The sequence below is a fragment of the Staurois parvus genome, unplaced genomic scaffold (assembly GCF_062004578.1).
Source record: "Staurois parvus isolate SC_StPar_1 unplaced genomic scaffold, SC_StPar_1.0 ptg000299l, whole genome shotgun sequence".
Classification (NCBI taxonomy): Eukaryota; Metazoa; Chordata; class Amphibia; order Anura; family Ranidae; genus Staurois; species Staurois parvus.
The window spans coordinates 16,520,520-16,542,473 of NW_028318095.1; the positions used below are offsets into that span (position 1 = coordinate 16,520,520).

At 40.2% G+C, this 21,954-nt stretch overlaps 1 protein-coding gene across 1 annotated transcript in view; it reads right to left on the reverse strand.

Moving 5' to 3' along the window:
* Positions 1 to 4,263: 4,263 nt before the first annotated feature.
* Positions 4,264 to 21,954, reverse strand: part of TOMM70 (translocase of outer mitochondrial membrane 70) — a 48,323-nt gene continuing 30,632 nt past the window's right edge. The window contains exons 2-12 of the mRNA XM_089682967.1: positions 21,162 to 21,335; positions 19,389 to 19,515; positions 17,037 to 17,146; positions 15,066 to 15,214; positions 14,693 to 14,900; positions 13,650 to 13,784; positions 13,110 to 13,217; positions 10,693 to 10,809; positions 9,196 to 9,293; positions 7,815 to 7,937; positions 4,264 to 7,426 (exon numbers count right to left, since the gene is read on the reverse strand). Of these exons, the coding sequence (XP_089539093.1) occupies positions 7,273 to 7,426; positions 7,815 to 7,937; positions 9,196 to 9,293; positions 10,693 to 10,809; positions 13,110 to 13,217; positions 13,650 to 13,784; positions 14,693 to 14,900; positions 15,066 to 15,214; positions 17,037 to 17,146; positions 19,389 to 19,515; positions 21,162 to 21,335 (1,503 nt within the window). The 3' untranslated portion in view covers positions 4,264 to 7,272. The remainder of the gene's footprint in view (positions 7,427 to 7,814; positions 7,938 to 9,195; positions 9,294 to 10,692; positions 10,810 to 13,109; positions 13,218 to 13,649; positions 13,785 to 14,692; positions 14,901 to 15,065; positions 15,215 to 17,036; positions 17,147 to 19,388; positions 19,516 to 21,161; positions 21,336 to 21,954) is intronic.

Below are 21,954 nucleotides of genomic sequence, written 5' to 3' on the forward strand. Positions count from 1 at the left end.
TTGATATTAAACATGTCCAGAAAAAAAATTAAAAAAGTCAAATTTCGTCATAAATTTAGGACAAAATGTATTCTGCTACGTCTTTGCTAAAAACAATTCCCAATACATGTAAATTAATTGGTTTACATGAAAATTATAGAATTTACAAATGGCAGTATATATACTGGGATTTGTTTTTACTAGTAATGGCGACAATCAGGACTGTTACAGGCATTCTGACACTGGGGGAACTGACATCCCCAGTGACACCAATATAGTGATCAGTGCTAATAAAAAGCACTGCCACTGTACTAATGGAATTGGGCAGGAAGGGGTTAACATGTGGGGCTATCAAAGGGTTAAAGGTGTGCTGTTTTACATTGTGTCCTGTATGTGTGCTTCACTGTAAGCACACTGCTTTGCCTGGCTGTGCAAAGCAGTGTGCAGAAGCTGACAGGGGAGAGAACTATATTGTTTACAAACAGTTCTTCCCTCCATTGGAGATGCGCGGCAATCACCCGGTGATTGTCAGCCGCGGCCGCGAATGGCGGTACAGGTATATATACGTGATTTTGCGTACCCGTGCCGCCCTGTAGCAGTACTACTGCTATAGGGCGGACGGGAAAGTTAAAAGAGGAATCAATTTAGGGAATATCTCACATCTCACTTAATGCCTAAAATGTTGACTGCAGATTTCAGGGAAAAGGCTCATCATACCAAATACTAAAATTTTAATTTTGAATTTTAGAAAATTACGGCAGCTTCAAACTATGAATTGTTTTTAAAAATAACATTAAAATACATAATATTTACCAATGATATATTCTTTCACCAAATTCGTTTTCCTTTACATACCTTTTGAGCAGCTGACTTGGAACCAGGATGTAGATTATTCACATTGAAGTCAGAATTGTGACCTGTGCACTTGTTTTGGGTCAGTGAAAAAGTATTAAAGCCATGGAATTAGCACTATAGCCAGGCAACTAGCATCTTGAGAAGCGGGATTAGCAATCACAACCTCCATATGCTCTCCTCACAGTGAATCCAAAGTGTGTACACTCTCCGGCCTCTTTATTAGCTACACCTGTTCAATTGTTTGGTAACACAAATTGCTAATCAGCCAATCACATGGCAGGAACTCAATGCATTTAGGCATCTAGACGTGGTGAAGACAACTTGCTGACGTTCAAACAGAGCATCAGAATGGGGAAGAAAGGGGATTTAAGTGACTTTGAACATGGCATGGTTGTTGGTGCCAGACAGGCTGGTCTGATTATGAAAACTTCCGATCTACTGGGATTTTCACACACAACTATCTCTAGGGTTTACAATGGTCAGAAAAAGATACATATCCAGTGAGCAGCAGTTGTGTAGACCAAAATGCCTTGTTGATGTCTGAGGTCAGAGAATGAGCAGATTGGTTGCTGCGACATTCAGAGGGTAGGGTCAGAATTTGGCAGAAACAACCGTGTATCATTGGTTCGGGCTGGTGGTGTAATGGTGGGGGGATATTTTCTTGGTACTAGCAAGGTGTACCTAACAAAGTCGCTGGTGAGTGTATGTATACATGTATTAAAAAACAAAACTTTTCCTCTAGTTTGGATGGAGTGGCAAGAGGCTATTGCTGTGTCCCTGCTGGGAGAACTAATCTATGTACAGTCAGGTCCATAAATATTGGGACATCGACACAATTCTAACATTTTTGGCTCTATACACCACCACAATGGATTTGAAATGAAACGAACAAGATGTGCTTTAACTGCAGACTGTCAGCTTTAATTTTAGGTTATTTACATCCAAAATAGGTGAACGGTGTAGGAATTACAACAGTTTGCATATGTGCCTCCTACTTGTTAAGAGACCAAAAGTAATGGGACAATTGGCTTCTCAGCTGTTCCATGGCCAGGTGTGTGTTATTCCCTCATTATCCCAATTACAATGAGCAGATAAAAGGTTGAGTTAAATTCAAGTGTGCTATTTGCATTTGGAATCTGTTGCTGTCAACTCTCAAGATGAGATCCAAAGAGCTGTCACTATCAGTGAAGCAAGCCATCACTAGGCTGAAAAAACAAAACAAACCCATCAGAGAGATAGCAAAAACATTAGGGGTGGCCAAAACAACTGTTTGGAACATTCTTAAAAAGAAGGAACGCACCGGTGAGCTCAGCAACACCAAAAGACCCGGAAGACCACGGAAAACAACTGTGGTGGATGACCGAAGAATTCTTTCCCTAGTGAAGAAAACACTCTTCACAACAGTTGGCCAGATCAAGAACACTCTCCAGGAGGTAGGTGTATGTGTGTCAAAGTCAACAATCAAGAGAAGACTTCACCAGAGTGAATACAGAGGGTTCACCACAAGATGGAAACCATTGGGGAGCCTCAAAAATAGGAAGGCCAGATTAGAGTTTGCCAAACGACATCTAAAAAAGCCTTCACAGTTCTGGAACAACATCCTATGGACAGATGAGACCGAGATCAACTTGTACCAGAGTGATGGGAAGAGAAGAGTATGGAGAAGGAAAGGAACTGCTCATGATCCTAAGCATACCACCTCATCAGTGAAGCATGGTGGTGGTAGTGTCATGGCGTGGGCATGTATGGCTGCCAATGGAACTGGTTCTCTTGTATTTATTGATGATGTGACCGCTGGCAAAAGCAGCAGGATGAATTCTGAAGTGTTTCGGGCAATATTATCTGCTCATATTCAGCCAAATGCTTCAGAACTCATTGGACGCCGTTTCACAGTGCAGATGGACAATGACCCAAAGCATACTGCAAAAGCAACCAAAGAGTTTTTTAAAGGGAAAGAAGTGGAATGTTATGCAATGGCCAAGTCAATCACCTGACCTGAATCCGATTGAGCATGCATTTCACTTGCTGAAGACAAAACTGAATGGAAAATGCCCCAAGAACAAGCAGGAACTGAAGACCGTTGCAGTAGAGGCCTGGCAGAGCATCACCAGGGATGAAACCCAGCGTCTGGTGATGTCTATGCGTTCCAGACTTCAGGCTGTGATTGACTGCAAAGGATTTGCAAGCAAGTATTAAAATGTGAAAGTTTGATTTATGATTATTATTCTGTCCCATTACTTTTGGTCCCTTAAAAAGTGGGAGGCACATATGCAAACTGTTGTAATTCCTACACCGTTCACCTGATTTGGATGTAAATACCCTAAAATTAAAGCTGACAGTCTGCAGTTAAAGCACATCTTGTTTGTTTCATTTCAAATCCATTGTGGTGGTGTATAGAGCCAAAAATGTTAGAATTGTGTCGATGTCCCAATATTTATGTACCTGACTGTATTTGTACTGGGGATCACTGATCCCAGGACTGAGGGCCAGTTCACACTACATGCATTTGTGTGCTTTTTTTTCTGCATTCAAAACACACAGAAAGCAGGTAATATGATTGTCAATGTCACATCAATGCTTGGCATTCCAGTTGCAGGAAAAAAAAAAGTAAAACAGGCTGCATATTTCCTGCACAGAGCTATACTGGGACACGGTAAACTGCATCAAAACGCACATTCCTATTTAAGTAGAAATAGGATTGTTCCTATTTAAACAGTTCACTGCAGCAAACTGAGCAGGAAGTGGGAGCTGGTACCTGTCAAAACCAGGTACCCGCTCCCCCCCCCCCCCCCCCCCCAAAAAAAAAGGGTACAACTGTAGCAGCATAGGCAGATAAGCAGAGCTACCACTTTTGGGTGGAACTCCGCTTTCAGTGATAGTCCTCTTATGTCTACAGGGCAGGAAGTGAAGGTAATTCTCCCTGAAGAAACACTGATGGCAAAAATAAACCTGATAAGATTCCCTACTCTATCCAAAACAAAATACAATTTGATTTTACTGCACACTGTGAGTTTCATAGGAAGCTGCAGCAAGTCAGATAGAACCTGCCTCATATCCTGGCTGGAGGACATGCAGCATCATCATCAAAGTCTTTCCTCTCAGCTTTACTGTCCTGGGCCTGCCCCCTCCCCTTCATGCTTTGGATTTCAGTTCTTTCCATCATGGAGGTTTAGCAGCACATTGTTGGCATCATCTAGGGCAGTCCACCTGAAAATACAGCCTGCCTAGGAACTCCTCCTCCAGCCTGACATCCACAGAGCAAGGCAGTCTTGATATTTGCATAACTCCTCCCAATAGACAGCCCACTATTTGCAGCAGGCCTGAGGGCTCTAGAGAAGAGTCCGGAGATAGTGATGTCTTCAGAAAGCTATGTACAGCACTCTGCCAGCCCCTCTCACCATGATATCACTGGGATAAAAATAAGGTATGTAATGAAAAGGAAAGGATTTTATTATAAAACATCATAAGCAAATTAAACTTCAGCTTTAGCAGCTTCATTCAACACTTTCAAACTGGAGCTGTAGTGTGATTTAAAGAGAAACTATTATCACTTCAACTTTCTTTCTAAAATACGCATGAGACACTAACCAGCTAAACATAGCAATCTCAGTTACATTTTTTAAAACCCCTTTTCCACCAATGTAAATGTTAAAGCTATGTATGTACCTGGTGCGGTATATCTGTTCATTACATATGCAGGCACTGCTTCCTGCACTGCAACACTACACCCTTGTTCATCTTTATTACTCCCCTTCCCAGTGTAAGCCTCTGCTCAACCAACCCACTGAAGACAATGCACTCCCTTTGTGGTTGAGATCTCAAAAAGACACACATAGGCTGCCAATACTTATACGGTTAGTTCACCTTTACAAAAAGCACATTATGCTGTTCCATAGGGGCATAGCTTGCTGAACATACTTTCTAATCAGGGCTCCCTTTCCCTTCAGATAATGTAAGCCAAAATCGCATTCAAAAAGTAGCTTTCCTAAAATCCTCTACAGGCTGTGATTGCTCCGTCCCGAGTTATCTTGGGGACAAACCAGTCATTGGGGACCAGCACTAGTGCTGTGGGAGGGAGCACAGTATGTACTCTCTCCTGTCAGAGCTGCTGAACTCATCATAGGCAGCAGGACAGAGTATGAACTGCACATGGGCAGCCAGAAGGAACAAGACATACTCCGTCCCCTGGCACTATGGGGTGCTGGTCCCAACCGTACCTCAGGGCACTACCCCTACAATAACTCAGGGTGGAGCAATCACAGGTTGTAGAAGATTTTAACCACTTGACCTCAGGAAGGTTTAGCTATTTATATATAAATTTTTTTTTTTACACAAATAGAGCTTTCTTTTGGTGGTATTTGATCACCACTGGGTTTTTTTTTTTTGCTATATAAACAAAACAAAAAAAAACACCCTGAAAAATCTGAAAAAAACCCCAACATTTTCTACTTTCTGTTATAAGACCTATCCAGTAACATCAAATGTATTCATAAATTTAGGTCAAAATGATTGCTGCTACATGTCTTTGGTGTGTAAAAAAAAAAAAATCCCAAAATTCCAATAAGTGGAAAGTTATAACATCTATAATCTAAGAGATATATATATTTTTTTTTAAGTGAAAAATGTATCAGTTCTGATGTAGTGATGGATCAGATCTAATTTCTTGAGGCCCCAAAATGCCAAGACAGTACATTTACTCCCCAAATGACCCCCTTTTAGACAGTTTGAGGTATTTAGTAAAAGGCATAGGGAGTTTTTTTAAGTTGTTTTTTCCAATTTTTGTCACAATTTTTTGTAAAATGCAGAAATTAAATTTGTTTTTCTTTTTTTTTTTACATACTGTCACCAGTGCAGTACAGCATTATCATATGTCTGGTGTGGCAGTGCTCAGGGGTACTGACTGGTGACAGTGTGTTAAAAATAAATGATTCAGTTTTTTAAACTTTTTTTATTTTGAACATACTTTCATCAGAGTAGTTTGGCGTCACCGTAATGACACTAGTATTCTGTGGGGGTGATCAGGTATTTCTTTTTTTTTTTGTACACTTTGATTGCTGTGACACAGCTGATCACTGTTACAGCAATGTTTTGAACTGTATTGAATGGGTTACATCCATAACAGCTGTGATTTACTACTGTGTGCTGTTATTGAACAACAGCTATTATGACTGAAGTTCATTGACAACAGCTTTGTTAAAATTGCAATCCCCCGACCAATCAAAGCAGCTGGGTACCGGGCTGCGTACCCATAACCCGGGAGAGGCAGAATGGCGTGATTCAGCCTGCCAGTGCCACCCTGCCACAGTAAATGTACTGTGGCAAGGCAGCAAGTGGTTAAGGCGGCTTCTTTTTAATGCAGCATTGCCCTACATTGTTTGAACTGAAAGGGAACCCTGGCTGCAAGGTAGGTTTAGCACACTGTGCATACCCGTATGGGACAGCATAATGCATTTTTTTTTTTTTACGTAAAGGAGACCTAACCCTTTAAGTCCTTTTGAAAATGCCAAGTACTTGTGTGGTATGGATACTTATTCCTGTTCAGCAATGCAAGAGGGTCAGTTTTATAGCCAAGCAACTAGCATTTTCAGAAGGACAGGACAGCAAATATTGTATAAGCGGACTTCAGACTAACATCTCAAGCAAAGAAAAAAAAAAAAAAAAAGCCCTGTGTATTGAACTAGCAGATCAACTTGCTGTGGGTTACTGCACTTTTCACAGCACTGCACCTTCTTACATAAGCCCCATAACAATGCTGAAAAGCCCAAAATTTATAAAATTTGCATGCTATGAAATAATTCTTCACACTTACTGTATAGGCCAGGGCTGTGGATGAGTCTAACAAACAATGAAAACTACTACAATTTCTTCTGTTCAGAATGGAATGTGAAGCATGTGCATGCTAAGTATCTATTTATTTTCAAAGCTGGTAACTTAAAAAATAATAGTTACTTTTCACTACTAAAAAGGAAGAAATCAGCCTTTTGTGATCAAATATGTACAAGGAAATCATGACAGACAGGATTGAACTGAAAGCAATCAACGGGAAAAATGAAACTGTAAAAAGAATCAGACATATATATAAAAAATTAAATTTAAGAAAATTGCTCACACATTAACCATCCATTCCCAGACAAAACTCAAAGAAACACAACGCTGCAGTTTTATTTGCACAGCCAACTGTGTCCTCCTGTTCTCATGCAAAAGGTGCCTTTATTGTTCCCTCGAGGAGTCAGAGGGAAAGGTGGCGCAGTATCCCAGACACCCAATCCCACAATACCAAGAACATCTAACAGAAGGGATGAATGACAACACCACAAGCAGAGAAACAAGGGTCCGCCATTCCACATTTTTGGATGTATGTCTCTCCTTACAGGAAAGACTCGTCTTCAAGGACAATAACTTCTCAGCTTTCATTTGCTCATCAGCTGGGAGTCCATTTTACAGTGTTGGCGGCTTCAAGCCGTACTTTCTGGCGACCTCTGTCTGAGCGTATGCAGCATCACATAGTGAGTAGAGGTGGGCCATTTCCATTTCAGATTTAGCCAGGTTAATGGCTTTATTGAACATTTCAATGGCTTTGTCCAGATTTCCCCTGAAACAGAAAGAGTAGTTTATTAATGTATATGCCGAGTTACTACAGTCATTGACTTCCAAGTAACCCCTAGGGGTGTGTTAGCTTATTTCACAAGCCCATTAAAAAAGCACATTTATATCTAATATCCACTGAGTAAGGCACTAGAAGGAAGGAAAGGAGCCACACAGCAGCCATTTTGGGTGAGCCCATGTTCTAGTTCAGATTTGCGCAGACATTTCTCTAGCTCTGGGGCACTGGGGAAGGAGAAAGGGAAGTTTATATGGCTAAGTACAGGTAGGGTGGGGAGGAATGATGCTTTTAATGATGGGCCACTGCAATAAACAAAAATTCAATGGATCACTGCAATGAGTGTTGAATTTGTAATATAACTATTGCTTTAACTTACCTCTGAACTTCTATTGTCCCCATGGTCTCGTAGGCAAAGTCACATTTGTTATCTATTTCAATGGCTTTGCTGATGAGGTCTAGCCCTTTATCTAGATCTTGCTTCCACTGAAGCTGAAGTAAACTGTATAAAAAAAGAAAATATTTTACCTGACATGATAAAAATAATGAAATGCCATCTTGCAATTGTTAGTTTTGAAAACGCAGAATATACTATTTAGCAAATTTTAGAGCTCCACTAGTCTGAACCAATATTTTAGGTATTATTGCTTTTGTCTAAGGACCGTTCTGTGCAGATATTATTACATTTAAAAAGGTAAACCTGAATACTGGTTATAAAAACACTAGAAGACTACATTTCCTTCAGGCTTTTCCATATTTTTCAGGGACGTCTGCCACCTGGAGGTCCCATCTATGCTTCCTAAATAAGTCTCACTCATTTTGGACACTAAGGAGTTTCCTTTGTTCTGATTGACCCTCCCTAAAGTAACATTATTTTGGCACATGCAGCAGACAGAGTAAGACCCCCATTTGATAGTGGATACAGATGGGCGGAGTTGGGAACTCACATGACATGGTCTTGAATTAGTTGCTAATTCCATCTGCCAAGACATATTCAAAAATTAAATACCGCTTCTGAGCAGAATGAAAATTTACATTTAAAATCAACTTTTTCCTCCACAAATATGAAAGTGATCCACTTATTTCCACATACATTTCCTGATTATCTACCCAAAGGGGATGGTCTTTAGGATATGGTACCTACACTCACCGGCCATTTTATTAGGTCCACCTTGTTAGTGCCAAGAAAATATCCCCCCACCATTACATCACCACCACCAGCCTGAACCGTTGATACAAAGCAGGATGGAACCATGCTTTCGTGTTTACGACAAATTCTGACCCTACCATCTGAATATCACACCAACCAGTCTGCCCATTCTCCTCTGACACCAACAAGGCATTTTCACCAACACAACTGCAGCTCACTGGATATTTTCTATTTTTCGGACCATTCTCTGTAAACCCTAGAGATGGTTGTGAGTGAAAATCCCAATAGGTCAGCAGTTTTTTGAAATACTCAGACCACCCTGTCTGGCACCAAAAACTATGCCATGCTCAAAGTCACTTGCATCCTCTTTCTTCCCCATTCCGATGCTCGGTTTGAACTTCAGCAAGTCATCTTCACCATGTCTACATGCCTAATTGCATTATCAAGAACATGGCTGCGGCTCCCTGCTTACAGAATTAAAGCATCTGGCACTCTTTCAGATGGGTATACTTTTTAGTGCACATCAGGCATGAAAAACAATGTAACTGTTAATTTCCATCAGAAGGATGATCACATTTTTTATAATTAAAATCAATCAGAAGTGACTTACCCTTTGTGAACATATGTTGTGGCATTGTCTGGCTCTAACTCTATGCACTGGTCATACATCTCATCAGCCTTTCCAAACTGCTGCTGATCTGTTAGTGCCTGTAAACAGAACTGCCAGAGGTTAGGAGACTGGCCATCAGTATTCACCGCAAATGTATATTTAGAAGTTAATAAGTGAAGACTGCAGAAATTTATGATGATTAAACTGTCACATTTAAAATATGACTCGTACAGCACAAATACTTGGCAAGAGGTAAAATATTCAAAAGTAACTAAGCACATATAAAGAGAGTGCCAGTATCCAGGGAAACAGTGTTTGATCCACGCTTAGATGAAGATGTCACTCAGATAAAGCCTGACAAGCTCCACCTTCCAAGCATATGTCTGACGAAAGACAAAAAATGCACCAAAAAGCTGTTTAATCTTTGCTACACGAAAGAACTGAGGACTATCCAGATATTACAGGGAATATACACATAATAAGCTATACACTCTATGGCTAAACGTTTGTGGACACCTAACATTCACAAATACAAAAAAAAATATATAAAAAGCTTATGTACTTTTTTGAGAGTACAGTGAAGGAGGACTGACCGTATCATTATTAAGAGGGACAACTAGAAAGAATGAGATTTTGTGTGTAGTTAGGTGCAAGTGTGAATGGGGGCTTAAAGGGATTTCCAAAGTCAAAATGTTTTTACCACAATTAATTCTCTGCATTAAGATAAGAAACTCCCCACCTCATCCCTAAACACTTACCTGACTCCTCTCATGATCCAGAGCTGTCCCACCTGCGGCACCACTCTCCCCTCTTCCTGGTCTCACAGAAAAACACAGAAAGCAGCAGGAGCCCACAAATATATTGTGAAATGTTATACGGATTTCTTAGCTGATAGAAGGGGTTACTAGGGAAGGGTTTCTAGCAGGCAATTCATCTAAAAAGGTGAAGGCAACTTTCCTTTGCTGTTCATGGGAGCAGAGCAGACACTGATATGTCACCTACTCTGGGATGCACAGGTCAAAGCATCCTGTCCCCAAATCAGCAATATGGAACAGCATGGCAGGGCTCAGGATTTGCAGAATACCTGCTATTTGGAGGCAATTTTCATGAGGCTTACATGTCTATTTACTATGCTAATCCAGCTACATTTAATCTTATTTCACTGGGATGTACAGTTACACTTATTCTTTTGTTTTGATACAGCAGAAGCAGCAACTAAAGACTGACAAAACTCAACCTATGTTAGTAGATATTACATACTTCCCATGTTAGTAGATATCAGCAGCATGGGACAGTGTGTGCCAAATTCCTAGCATCACAATACAAGCAACACAGTTCTCGCTGTATTCTATTTCTTTATGAATATTGTTTATAAAATAAAATGACAGGTGCACTTTATGTAAAACGCAATTGAAAAAAATAGAAAAACACAACAAAGATTAAGTGAAAATACAGTATGCTATTGATTAAAAAAGGTGAAGTGAAAATGTGATGTACCTGGGCATAAAGGGCATAACCTTCTGCACATTTTGGAAACTTCTTAATAACATCTTCAAAACCTTTCATGGCGGATTTGATCTGTAGTGGATTGCTGCCTGTATATGCTTTTCGGTACTAAAGAACAGTAGGGGGGGCAGGGTGGAGAAAGAATAAACTGTGAGGTACAAAAGAAGGCTGAAATACAATGACATGCTAAACGATGGACAATGATTTATAAACACACCATAAAAAAAACCTGTCATGAGTGAAAAGTACAGAAAAAGCCATTTTGAATAGACTGAAGCTACCCAGAAAATTAAACTTTCGGCAGTTTGAGCACCCTAAAACCTAGGGCACTGAATGAGGCCACTCATCAATTTAAGGACTAAGAGGGAGCAGTGGGAAAGGCTATAGTTGCAATTATTGCACATTAAAAACATCTGGGGTGCTCATGTAGGGTACCTGCATTTCATCCACATTGCATACCTTAAATACTCTTTGTGAAACACAGGTTTACTTTAGGACGTAAAGCCCAGATAACAATGACAGCTTATTAGTATATGATGAAACACTATGCAGTTTAGATGCACTACAGCAACAGTGAAAATGCAATGTATTTAACCACTTGCCGTTCGGACGCTGTATATAAACGGCCGGATGGTGGCAGTCCAGGAGCGGGTTGCCGCTCATAAACGGCACCCGCCATTATGGACAGGGAGTGCGCAGCACCGTGATCCGGTGCCCGCTGTGTCCTCTGTGATCACATGCAGAGTAGTAAGCAAGATGTCACTTCTGACATCATTGCTTACTACGTGTGAAATCTGTGAATGATCACAGAGGTCACATGGCACAAGGCTATTCACAACAGCCTTGTACCATGTGACAACCTGAGAAATGATTGCTTTTACAGCCTTTAAAAAAAAGCAATCAGTGTAAAAAAAAAAAATCTTCATCACCCCCCACAAGTAGTACAGTGTCACCATGGTGACACTGTACTGCTCGGGTGACAGTATGTAGAACCCCCCCCCATAATAATAATATAAAAAAAATAAAAATGTAAAAAAAAAAAAAAAAATTATATTTTTGGTTATAAACTAATTTGTTTTTGTTTTTTAACTAAAAAGATAACTGAATAAATTTTGCCCAAGATTTATGATGAAATATTATTTATTTGCAAAATTTTATAAGAAAAACTTTTTTTCAAAATTTTTGGACTTTTTCATTTATATAGCAAAAAAATAAAAATCCCAGTGGTGAATAAATACCACCAAAATAAAGCTTTATCTGTCTCAAAAAAATGCTAAAAAATTAATATGGTACAGTGTTGCATGACTGCACAATTGTCATTCAAAGTGTGATAGTGCTGAAAGCTGAAAATTGGCCTGGACAGGAAGGGGGTAAAAATGTCCGGACTGGAAGTGGTTAACCATTTGACCTCAGAAAGGTTTCATCCCCTTCATGACCAGGCCATTTTATGATACTTAGCACTGTGCACCTTTAACTGGCAACACTGTACGCTGGTAAATTTATCTAATTTTTTCACACAAAGAGCTTTCTTTTGGTGGTATTTAATCACCACTGTTTTTTTTTTTATTTTTTGTTATATAAAGGAAAACAAAAAAGCCCCAAAAATATATTTTCTAATTTCTGTTATGAAACATATCCAATAAAAAAAAAAAAATCTAATTTCTTCATAAAGGCCAATGTATTCTGTTACATGTTTTTGGTAAAGAAAAAATCCCAATATGCGCTGGAACTTACGCAGCTATAGGTACTATACTGTAATGTTGGTGATCCACGACTTATAGAGAGACTGGCGGGCAATCTGGCATAGACGAAATCTGTGAGGGTCACTAACTGAAAATGACATCGCTAGTGACACGAATACAGTGATCATTGATAATACTGTACACTGACACTGTACTAATGACACTGGCTGGGAAACGGTTAATATCTAGTGGCAATCAAGGGGCTAGCTGTGCCTAAAAATGTGTAATATGTGCTTCTTTTACTTTACTATTTGGCTGTTTTTTTTCTCTCTGCTTTTTAGGGAGAAGAAACAGCCAGATCACTGTTCCTATGCACACAGAGTTCTGTGTGTTTGTAAACACAACACAATGTGTAACTGGACGAAGCCGATCTGTTCATTTCAAACAAAATCATTGGCTGAAATCTGCTGCCAAACCATTGCTGTGTCCAGAATGGGTCAGGGGGGGCACGCACATGCACACTCCAAACTCAGAAGAATGGCTTGACGTACAGGTCCATGATTGTGCCTGCATGCAGTATATGTTTACTGTGAGCAGTCAGCAGGTGGTTAAAGGTCTTCTACTGCATTAAAAACATCAGCTAAGGAACATGAAAAAAAAAAATCTATGTTCAGCTAGTATGGAGCAGCTCCAGAGCATTTTAGTTCAAACATCTTCAGGACTTACTAGTGCAAAGCATTTCTGTGCTTGAGCCAGAGCAGAATCTGGCCGCAATCTAATACATTCATCAAAATCTGCTACGGCTTCCTCCACTTGGTCAAGAAGGATTTTTAGCTGTAAATGAAGAAAGACAGTTGAGTATTTCTTAAGCAGTGACACTGAAGCAGAACTCCAAGCAAAAAGGTAAATGTACAGTTGAAATTGACTAAAGAGAATTTTGAATCCACCCCAGTCTATTGAACCAGGCATCTCCCACCAGACAGCACTGCGATTGGTCAATGCAGTAAACCTGTGCTACCCTGTTTAGTTAGCATGCTTACTGTGCTAGACTAAACGGCAATATACAAAGCAACAGTGCTCTCATTAGCTCTCTTTCCTATTGCTGCTTTACAGAGTATTAAAGGAGACAGATTTGGGTATGTAAGCTTGCTGTGTTTAATTATTATTGCATTGTTATTTTAATATGGCTTTGATATTTTTACAAACTTACTTTTTCACCCTTCACCCAAACCAGTTATCGCATACAAAGCATGCTTTGTATCTCACCTGCCCTCTATGATGATAAACATCAGCATTTTGGGGATCGATGTCAGCAGCCATGTTAAAGTCTTGAGTTGACAGGAGAGGTTGTTGTTGCTGCATGTACATGCTCCCTCGCTTGATCAGGGCATTTGCTCTTAACTACAAAAAACAAAACGAAATAAATTAGAAAGAATGTTGCAGATGCACAAGGTGCTAACCTTCAGTGTCAGACCAAAATTCACAAAATTTACTCTGGACAGTGCTACATACAAACAGGCTTCAATTTTCAGCAATGTAAATTGTCAAACAGCCAATTATTGATATTTAAAAGGAATATGTTAGGTCAACTTACATTTTTCAGTAGGTACCCAAACTACCCACACCTACTTTTACTATACAAGTGAGAAGCTCCTTTTCTGGTATATGCATGCTCTTTGTAAAGACTTCTCTGCTAAAACACAAATTTTAAGCAAACATTTGCTGCACACAACGTTTTCTTTAGTTCCTGCCTTCCTAGCAGCACATACTAACTTTTCTTCATTCCTCAGTCACTCCTGTTCAGCTAATGGAAGCAACGACATACCTGTTATTTCCAAATACAAGGGGACATGCACCTCACTTCTCTTACTCTCATATGGACCTTGGTGACTGGCTGAGCACCATCACATGAGGATGAGAGAGGCCTCTTGTAAGCTATACCTTTGAGCACAGATACACTTCTACAGCTTAACTCTGTCCAAAACCTTTTTTCCTCTGTCTCAGATTAGGCCAGGAAAGGGGTAGAACCTTTGTCAGATTTTGCCTGCTATATGTGATTCTAATAGGAAGATTCTACCCCAATTCCTCTCCCTGTGACAGTATGTGACACAGAGGCACTGGGACAGAGGCGGGAGGGGGTCTTGTTTTTAAAATACGGATAGAAACAATAACAATTCCATAGGTAATGTAACACTTCCTCGCTCCAAAACTAAAAGCAGGAAAAAAAAGCACGTAATTCATTCATATGTAAAATATAATGCATATTCTTGGGAACATTGCACAATAGTCCAGCTTCCATCACAGCCTACCTTCACATTGGCTTCTTCCATGCTAATGACCTGATCCAGGTCGGGTTTAGCAGCTGCAGAGTTTCCAATGAGCAGGTAGAAAGTGGCCCTCAGTAGTAAAGCTTCTGCCATGTACTTTCCTTTAGCCTCCACTTCCTTTGTGCACTCACTTATGATCTTGTCATAATTCTCCTCTTCCATGTATTGTTTTGCCTTTAAATAACCAGATCTGCAAAAAAGAAACACTAACTTTAAAATGATTTTTATGAATGTCAACATAAGATGTGCATGGAAACAAAAGCGGGGCACTGCAAATGGTCATAACACTGGTAAAAATCCTCCCCCAACCTTCTCCAAAGTACAAGAAAAAAAAAAAAACTAAAAGCAAACTCACTTCTCCTTTACCACAGCCTGCTCTCCCTCCTTATCCTTGTCTTCATCTGACTTTTCTCCTTTGTGCAGTGGTTGGGAGATAATGTCATCTGTGAAAGAGCTGAAGTAGGATTTGATGAACTGAGGTGAAGGCATTAGTGGCTCCCTGTTCTAGAATAAAAACATGGTTTGTTTAGCATCTTGTATACAACGCCAAAATATTTCAACTTAACTCCAGCTATTGTTTTTTTTCTATCATCCCCCCCCCCCACACACACACCTGGTGAATTAAAGATAAAGTTCTCCCAGCCCTCTGCATGCCCCAGACTTCCTTCTTGGTTCATCTCTAGCAGTCCTCTTCGGGCAGAACAACACTGGTGTCATTCTGCCAATTTCTTGTGAGCCAAGCCAATAGTTTACCTTCCCCCAGGATGCATGTCATCATTCAAACTGAGCTCACAGTACTCCAGGACTAAGCGGTGCTCACGTGTCTTTACACGAGTGCTGCTCAGGCTTCCGAGCACAAGAACAGGGAGTTGTGGTGACATCACTGGGCTAGCAGGAATGTGTAAAAAAAAAAAAGCATGGTTTGAGGGGCTTTGTGGGTTAGGGGGTGTTAAGATGGATAAAAGTTGGAGCTCTGCTTTAAAGCTGAGCTCTAGGAAACTATCAAAACAAAAGAAATAAAAATATACGAACTGCCTTACATGTCAAAGGATTTGTTTGTTTGTCTAAAAAGTCCTGAGATTTATTCAACAGTAAACACAGCTCAGTCACATCCTTGCCCCCAGTCTTACGTTGACTATACAGATCGAAATTTGGCTGGTTCATCAGGGATCGGCTTCATTTTGATCCACGTATTAGCAGGCTGGTTGTACATAAGTCAATCTAATGATTTCCCCACTTGATCAGCATTGCCGGCTGCAGCCTGCAGGGCTGGTAAGTGTATTCTGACAGCAGGGAAGTCTCCCCGTCATCAAAATACAATACCTCAGCAGGGATGATTCACACATCAAGAGTGTGGATGTGGGAATCAAGTCATTTTTTTTCATTCAACTCGCTTGTTGGAAGAAAAAAAAAAAAAAAAAAAGGATCTATGGCCTGCTTTAGACTGGACTTTAAAGAGCAGCAGTAGAAGATTGATCAGGTCATCTGTATGCACTGTCCTCCTGTCAGAACATCTGATGGCCTTAAGTACTACCCCTCTCCCTTTTCCAGACAGCAGCTGTACAAGATTCTAAAATCAAATCCAGGTATTTGTACAAGCTACATTAAAAACACACAGCTCAGTTTACATTCCCGCACACTGCCTGTGTGCTGGGATGACTGCACTCCTGCACATGTGCTGAACTGACATCATCTTGCGCCAGCCCATGAATATGGCGGGAGACGCTGGGGAGAAGATGTTATGTTTTAGATATAGTAGGAAAGGGTTATAATCCTTATCAGGTTTTTGCCTTTGTCCCACTGAGAAGATTCCCCTTCATTTCCTGCACTGAAGACGCAACCAGAAATAAGAAAAAGATCTGTCTAAAGTGAACAGAATTCCCCTTTTAGAAAGCGGTCATTGGAAAATGCTTCCCAATTGGCAGATCTTTCTTCGCCTCTTGCTCTGGTGACAAATCTAAAACACTGAATTCCCTATCGCTTTCTGTCTCAGCGACAATAGTAACAATGACAAATAGAGGGAAGGGCGAATCTCCACAGTGGGAACACAGTCAGAAATTAAAGCCTGACAGGGAACCTAAGCCTCCCTTCCCAACCCCATAAGAAAAAAAAAAGAAAAAAAAAAAAGCTTTATCTATACTTTAAGGCGATTTTCAGGTGAGGATAGGAACCAACATTCTTCTAGACAGTGTCGGAAACACAAAATGTAAATTGAATCATCTGTAAGTAAACAGTGTAAAATACATCATTTACAAAATATAAGAAAGATTTTTTTTCTATCAACCTTCTAGTGGGAGCAGTAGCTTGCACAGATGCTCATCAATACCTTGTATTTATCTTTGGCTTTCTCTTTTCCAAGCAGCTTTAGTACTTTATCTGCAAGCAGCATGCTGGCCTGGTTCTGGAAGCCCTCCAAGATACAAACTGCCGTAACATCTACATCAAAATATGCATAAAAATACTGAGTTTACAAGCAGATAAAAGTTCTGTGAGATCAGAATATCAAACAGAAGACAAGGACAAGGCAAACATGATAACAGAAACCCTCAGATATGAAGTACTAGCAACCAATATCTCTTAAACTGCAAAACCATATTTCTTAAAGCCTAACTCCAGGTTTTAGTAAAAGCTGAATTGTTTGATTGGACCAAGCTGATCCAAATGAACTATTTACTTCTGCAACAGATGCAGCTTCTAAGTGTACTGTATAAACTATATGTAGCCTCAGCCACTTACAGTATACAGCACTGTGTTCTGTCAGCAGGACAGGAACTTCCCATCATGCTCCTGGAAAACAAAACTGAATCAGGCTGAGCACTGCTCTTCAATTCACAGTGAGCTTTGTATTCTAAAATGAATACAAACCTTCCTCTGATTGGCTGAGAGGTCCTATGCAGTGATCTGATAGTTACAAAAGCGCTGGACCCTTTGAGGGAGTACCCTGGTATGCTGGTGACATATCCTTTGCTCTGAGTCATTCTGGTCTCCAGCCAGTGGTCACTTTAGCACCCATTTACTCTACCACTTACAGGAACGTGTACGTGAGGAATATTGTTTGGAACAAAAACAGAGTTGAGCTCTAGAATTAGTACAAAGCTTCATTTGATAGGCTAAGGCGAGATATGGGCATATGATGTCACAGTCTCCGCCTCAGGCAATCAGAAAAAAAAAAGCTTTATATTATTTCATAGAATACAAAGCTCCCTGTGAATGGAACGATCAAGCAGCACTCAGCTCGACCGATTTTGTTCTGGGAGCAGGACAGGAAGTTCCCATCCCACTGTTGGAACACAGTGTTGTATAATGCATGAAGCACACGCAACCGCTTCATCTGTGAGTATATAAAACCTGGAGTTAGGCTTTAACACTTTTGTGTTTTCCTGTTTTTCATTTACAGCTTTTGGCTCCATTCACAGCAGTGTTTTTAAGCTCCAAGAAGCATTTATCAGCATATTTTTTTCTGCTCCTAGAAGCTAAATCGTGTTATCCTATGTGATCATGCACACTATTTTAGGCCAGTAGCGTTTTTCAAGCTTCAACATTTAGGAGCAGAAAAAAAAATTGTTTTTGGGATCGTTTTACCAGCAGAAAAAAAATGCCGAACGCTCCTAGATACTTCTAAAAGCTTTTTTCTAGCTTTATTTTCTATATGTACTGTTAAAAAAAACTAAGAAACCGCTAATGCTGCTAAATGCTACTACGAGACGCCACAAAAACTCTATTAACAGTGCTTTTCATCCAGTTTTTTTTCCTAGCATTTTTTGAGCTTATAAAAAAAATGCTAGCGTGCATGGAGGCTTCAGAGTTTGTTAAAGATACCCCAAACCACATATTAGGACATAAGGATAGGACCAGTAGAATAAAAAGAAGGTACGACTGATTTTTGTTTTTGTTAGGTCCTGTGATATTTGCACAAAATGTTTATCAACACAATATTTTTGCTAAAAATACAAAAAAATCATTAGACAGCAAAACTTAAAAAATCCTACTTAAATCCCTAGTAAATATAAAAGCTGAAATTTTACATTTTTCAGTACAGCTTTCAGAGTTTGTAAAAGACCCCCCAAACCATACATTTTCTGAAAGCACATGTACCTGTAGAATAAAAAAAAATGTGCTATTGATTTTTTACGCTCCAAATAGTTGCGCAAATGTTTATGAAATCACTATTTTCAGTACAAATACACTAAAATCATTATTAGCATACCTAAACACAACATAACTTACAAAATTCCTGCTGAATTCCTATTAGGGTCTCGTTTACATGGGGCGTGATAAAATGTATGCCTGTGGAGGGCTGCCTTTACCTGCATGACGATGCAAAGGTGTTCCGTCCATCCCTGTGCATGCAGGCCCACTCATGTCAATTAGGACACAATGGCTGCACAGACAAAGCAGCTGCGCCCAATCTGACATCCATCTGATTGTTCTAGTTCTAAAACCTAAAACAATTCCCTATAATAAAATTTCTTCCTACTATTCTATTCTCAGCCATATACTATACCTTTTAAAATCTGAGTGATAACGCACAATCCCTAGAGTAGTTCTTTTTTCTTTCATTTTTTTCTTGGGATGTAACTCCTAGTCGCAATAAATCAATCATACCACTCATAGCTATCAAAGCAGCTACCAAAGAAAGATACAAGTCAGACACTGGACACCACAAATCAGTGTGTACCTTCAAGGCATTCTTTCTTGCTATCAAGCTTTTCATGTGCTTTGGCCCGTCGGAAGAGAGCCTTCACATACTTGGGATTCAGTTCCACTGCTTTCGTACAGTCTTGGACCACTTCTTTCCACGTTTGCTAGAAAAAGTAATTCATAAACAGCACCGCCTAAACAACCAGCATTTCTTGATAAAACAATAACATTTATTGAATTTCAAAGCGAGGATATTAATAAAATGTGGCCACACTGAAAACTGGACAGATTTAAAAAAAAATACAAAAGTACTACCAACAGTCTAATGTCTTAAAGTGTATAATTCCCCAAAATATAATAATTTGTGTGTGCTTTAATTATATTAAAAAGTACCCTGTTCTCTTAGTATTGCTTGGCTGTGAAATACCTGGTGATTTAGCCACTCCCCCTGCTCTCTTATTTCAAACTGACCACACCAGGCACAGAAGTGCATCCATCCTAGCGTGATAAATATGCTTCCGTGTCTTCTACTCGGGAGCTACAGGACGCCATGCATACGCTTGGAGTGCCTGTACTTCCTGTGATCAGACTTCTGCTGTCACACCCTTACCCTCTCATCACAAATAGGAACCAAGGTACAGAAATCTCTGAAGTAACTGCCATTCACACAGTCATGGTGTGCCTGTGGGTATACTGGACTGCTATCGCTACCCTGCCAAATCCCCCCCCCCCCACACTGTTTGAGAGACAGTTTCTGGGATATGCGACGTTGGCAGAACAGATGATCGTGATTAGGTTGCCCCACCCCTCTAAGCCTGGGATACAGCAGGGTATGTTGGCCATGTGACTGTTTAAGCAATGAAGAAAGGCGTTTACAATGCTTTTGTATTCATAAACATGTTTTATCTGTATTATTTTTTTAAACATGTGACATGATTCCGTGTTTCAAGGATATGTTCACCTTTGGGAACATGTTCCACCCGTGTTTAGAGTGGAACATGTAACATGTTCCTAATGCTGCAGCGGCTGCCCGCCCCTCCCTGTGACAGAAGTATGGGGTGAAGTTCCCCGTACTATCTGCCACTTTGTAAAAGCAGCGTGGCTGTGTGGGGCTCCACCTACACAGCCGAGTCATTCATTCACAGTGTTGTGAATGAATGACTGAACTACAAGTCCCGAGAGCCTTGGCGGCTGTTGGCTTGCAGTTCTCAATGAGCTACCAAGCCGTCGTGGAGTGCCGTGGTAGTTCATTGAATCTTCTTGTCAGTATACCTGCTTCCCCGTACAGGCAAGCAGATATACTGACAGGTCTGCAGGAGTCCTGCATGACACCAGCGATCTTATGATTTACCTACAAAAAAAAGTGCATTTATTATTTTTGGCCAAAAGGTGAACTTATCCTTTAAGGGTTCACATCCACTTACAAAACCCAAACTTTTGTAGCAAACTAAATGTGTGACAATGCCACAAGTATTATATTCCAATATAAAGAGCATGGCCACACATACAGCATGGGGGTTAGAAAGCCCAACACCCTAGACATGTAATATTAGCCGTTAGCAGATACAGATCTCTGTATCAAAAATCTCAGCAGAATCCAGAGCCAGTAAACTTGCACTATGCATTGCAAGGTTAATCAAATATGGCAGATCCTTAGAGCAAAGATGCAGTGCAAACAAGCAAGACTGAAATAGAGTATTATGACTGTATTAAATATTTAATGTGATGGTACTATGAGGTACTCTATAGTATAGTCTTAGATCTAAAGAAACAAACAATGTCCCAGCCTGAATAATTTGTGTTTACTCACAAGCTGCTCATATGCTGCCGCTCGGTTCTGGTAGAAGGTAGACAAGTCCACTTTCTTCTCCGGTGGACAAAGACTGATGGCTTCAGTGTAACACTGGATGGCTTGATCGTATTTGCCAGCTTTAAAATATTTGTTACCCTTGTTCTTTGCTGCTTGTGCTTTTTCAAGAGGGCTCTAGAAACACAAAAGAAAATGCAAGTAATGCTTGATCTAATAAAGTCCGTTAGCCTATAGGACACTAAAGAGGACAATTTGCTTGGCAGGGCAGTACTTATAAAGAAGACAATGGCTGAAATAGAGATGCCTAATTGACTTTATATAATTTGGATGGATTGTTTAAGCAGGCTGTTAAACTACAAAGTTGAATTTAAACCTAAATGCAACTGTAGTGTGTGGTCACAAGAATGATATGAAATGTGAGCAGTTTAAATCTGACTGGAAATGTGGATAATGAGAATTCTTACAAAATTCAGTTTGCAGCTGAATTTAAATAGCTTGTACATCGAGAGACTAAAGTGGTTCTAAAGGCTGAAGGTTTTTTACCTTCATGCCTTCTACGCATGAAGGTAAAATAAAGTTTCAATATTCAGCCCCCCCCCTAATACCTACCTGTGGCCCATCTCAGTCCAGCAATGTGCAAGAGGGTGTCTCCCTCCTCACTGGCTGAGACACAGCAGTGGGGGCCATTAGTTCCTGCTGCTGTCAGTCACAGCCAGTGAGAAGCGAGCAGGCTGAGCTGTGCTCTGTGTGTCCTATGGGGACTCTGGGGGCATGCAGCAGGGGGAAAGAGCCA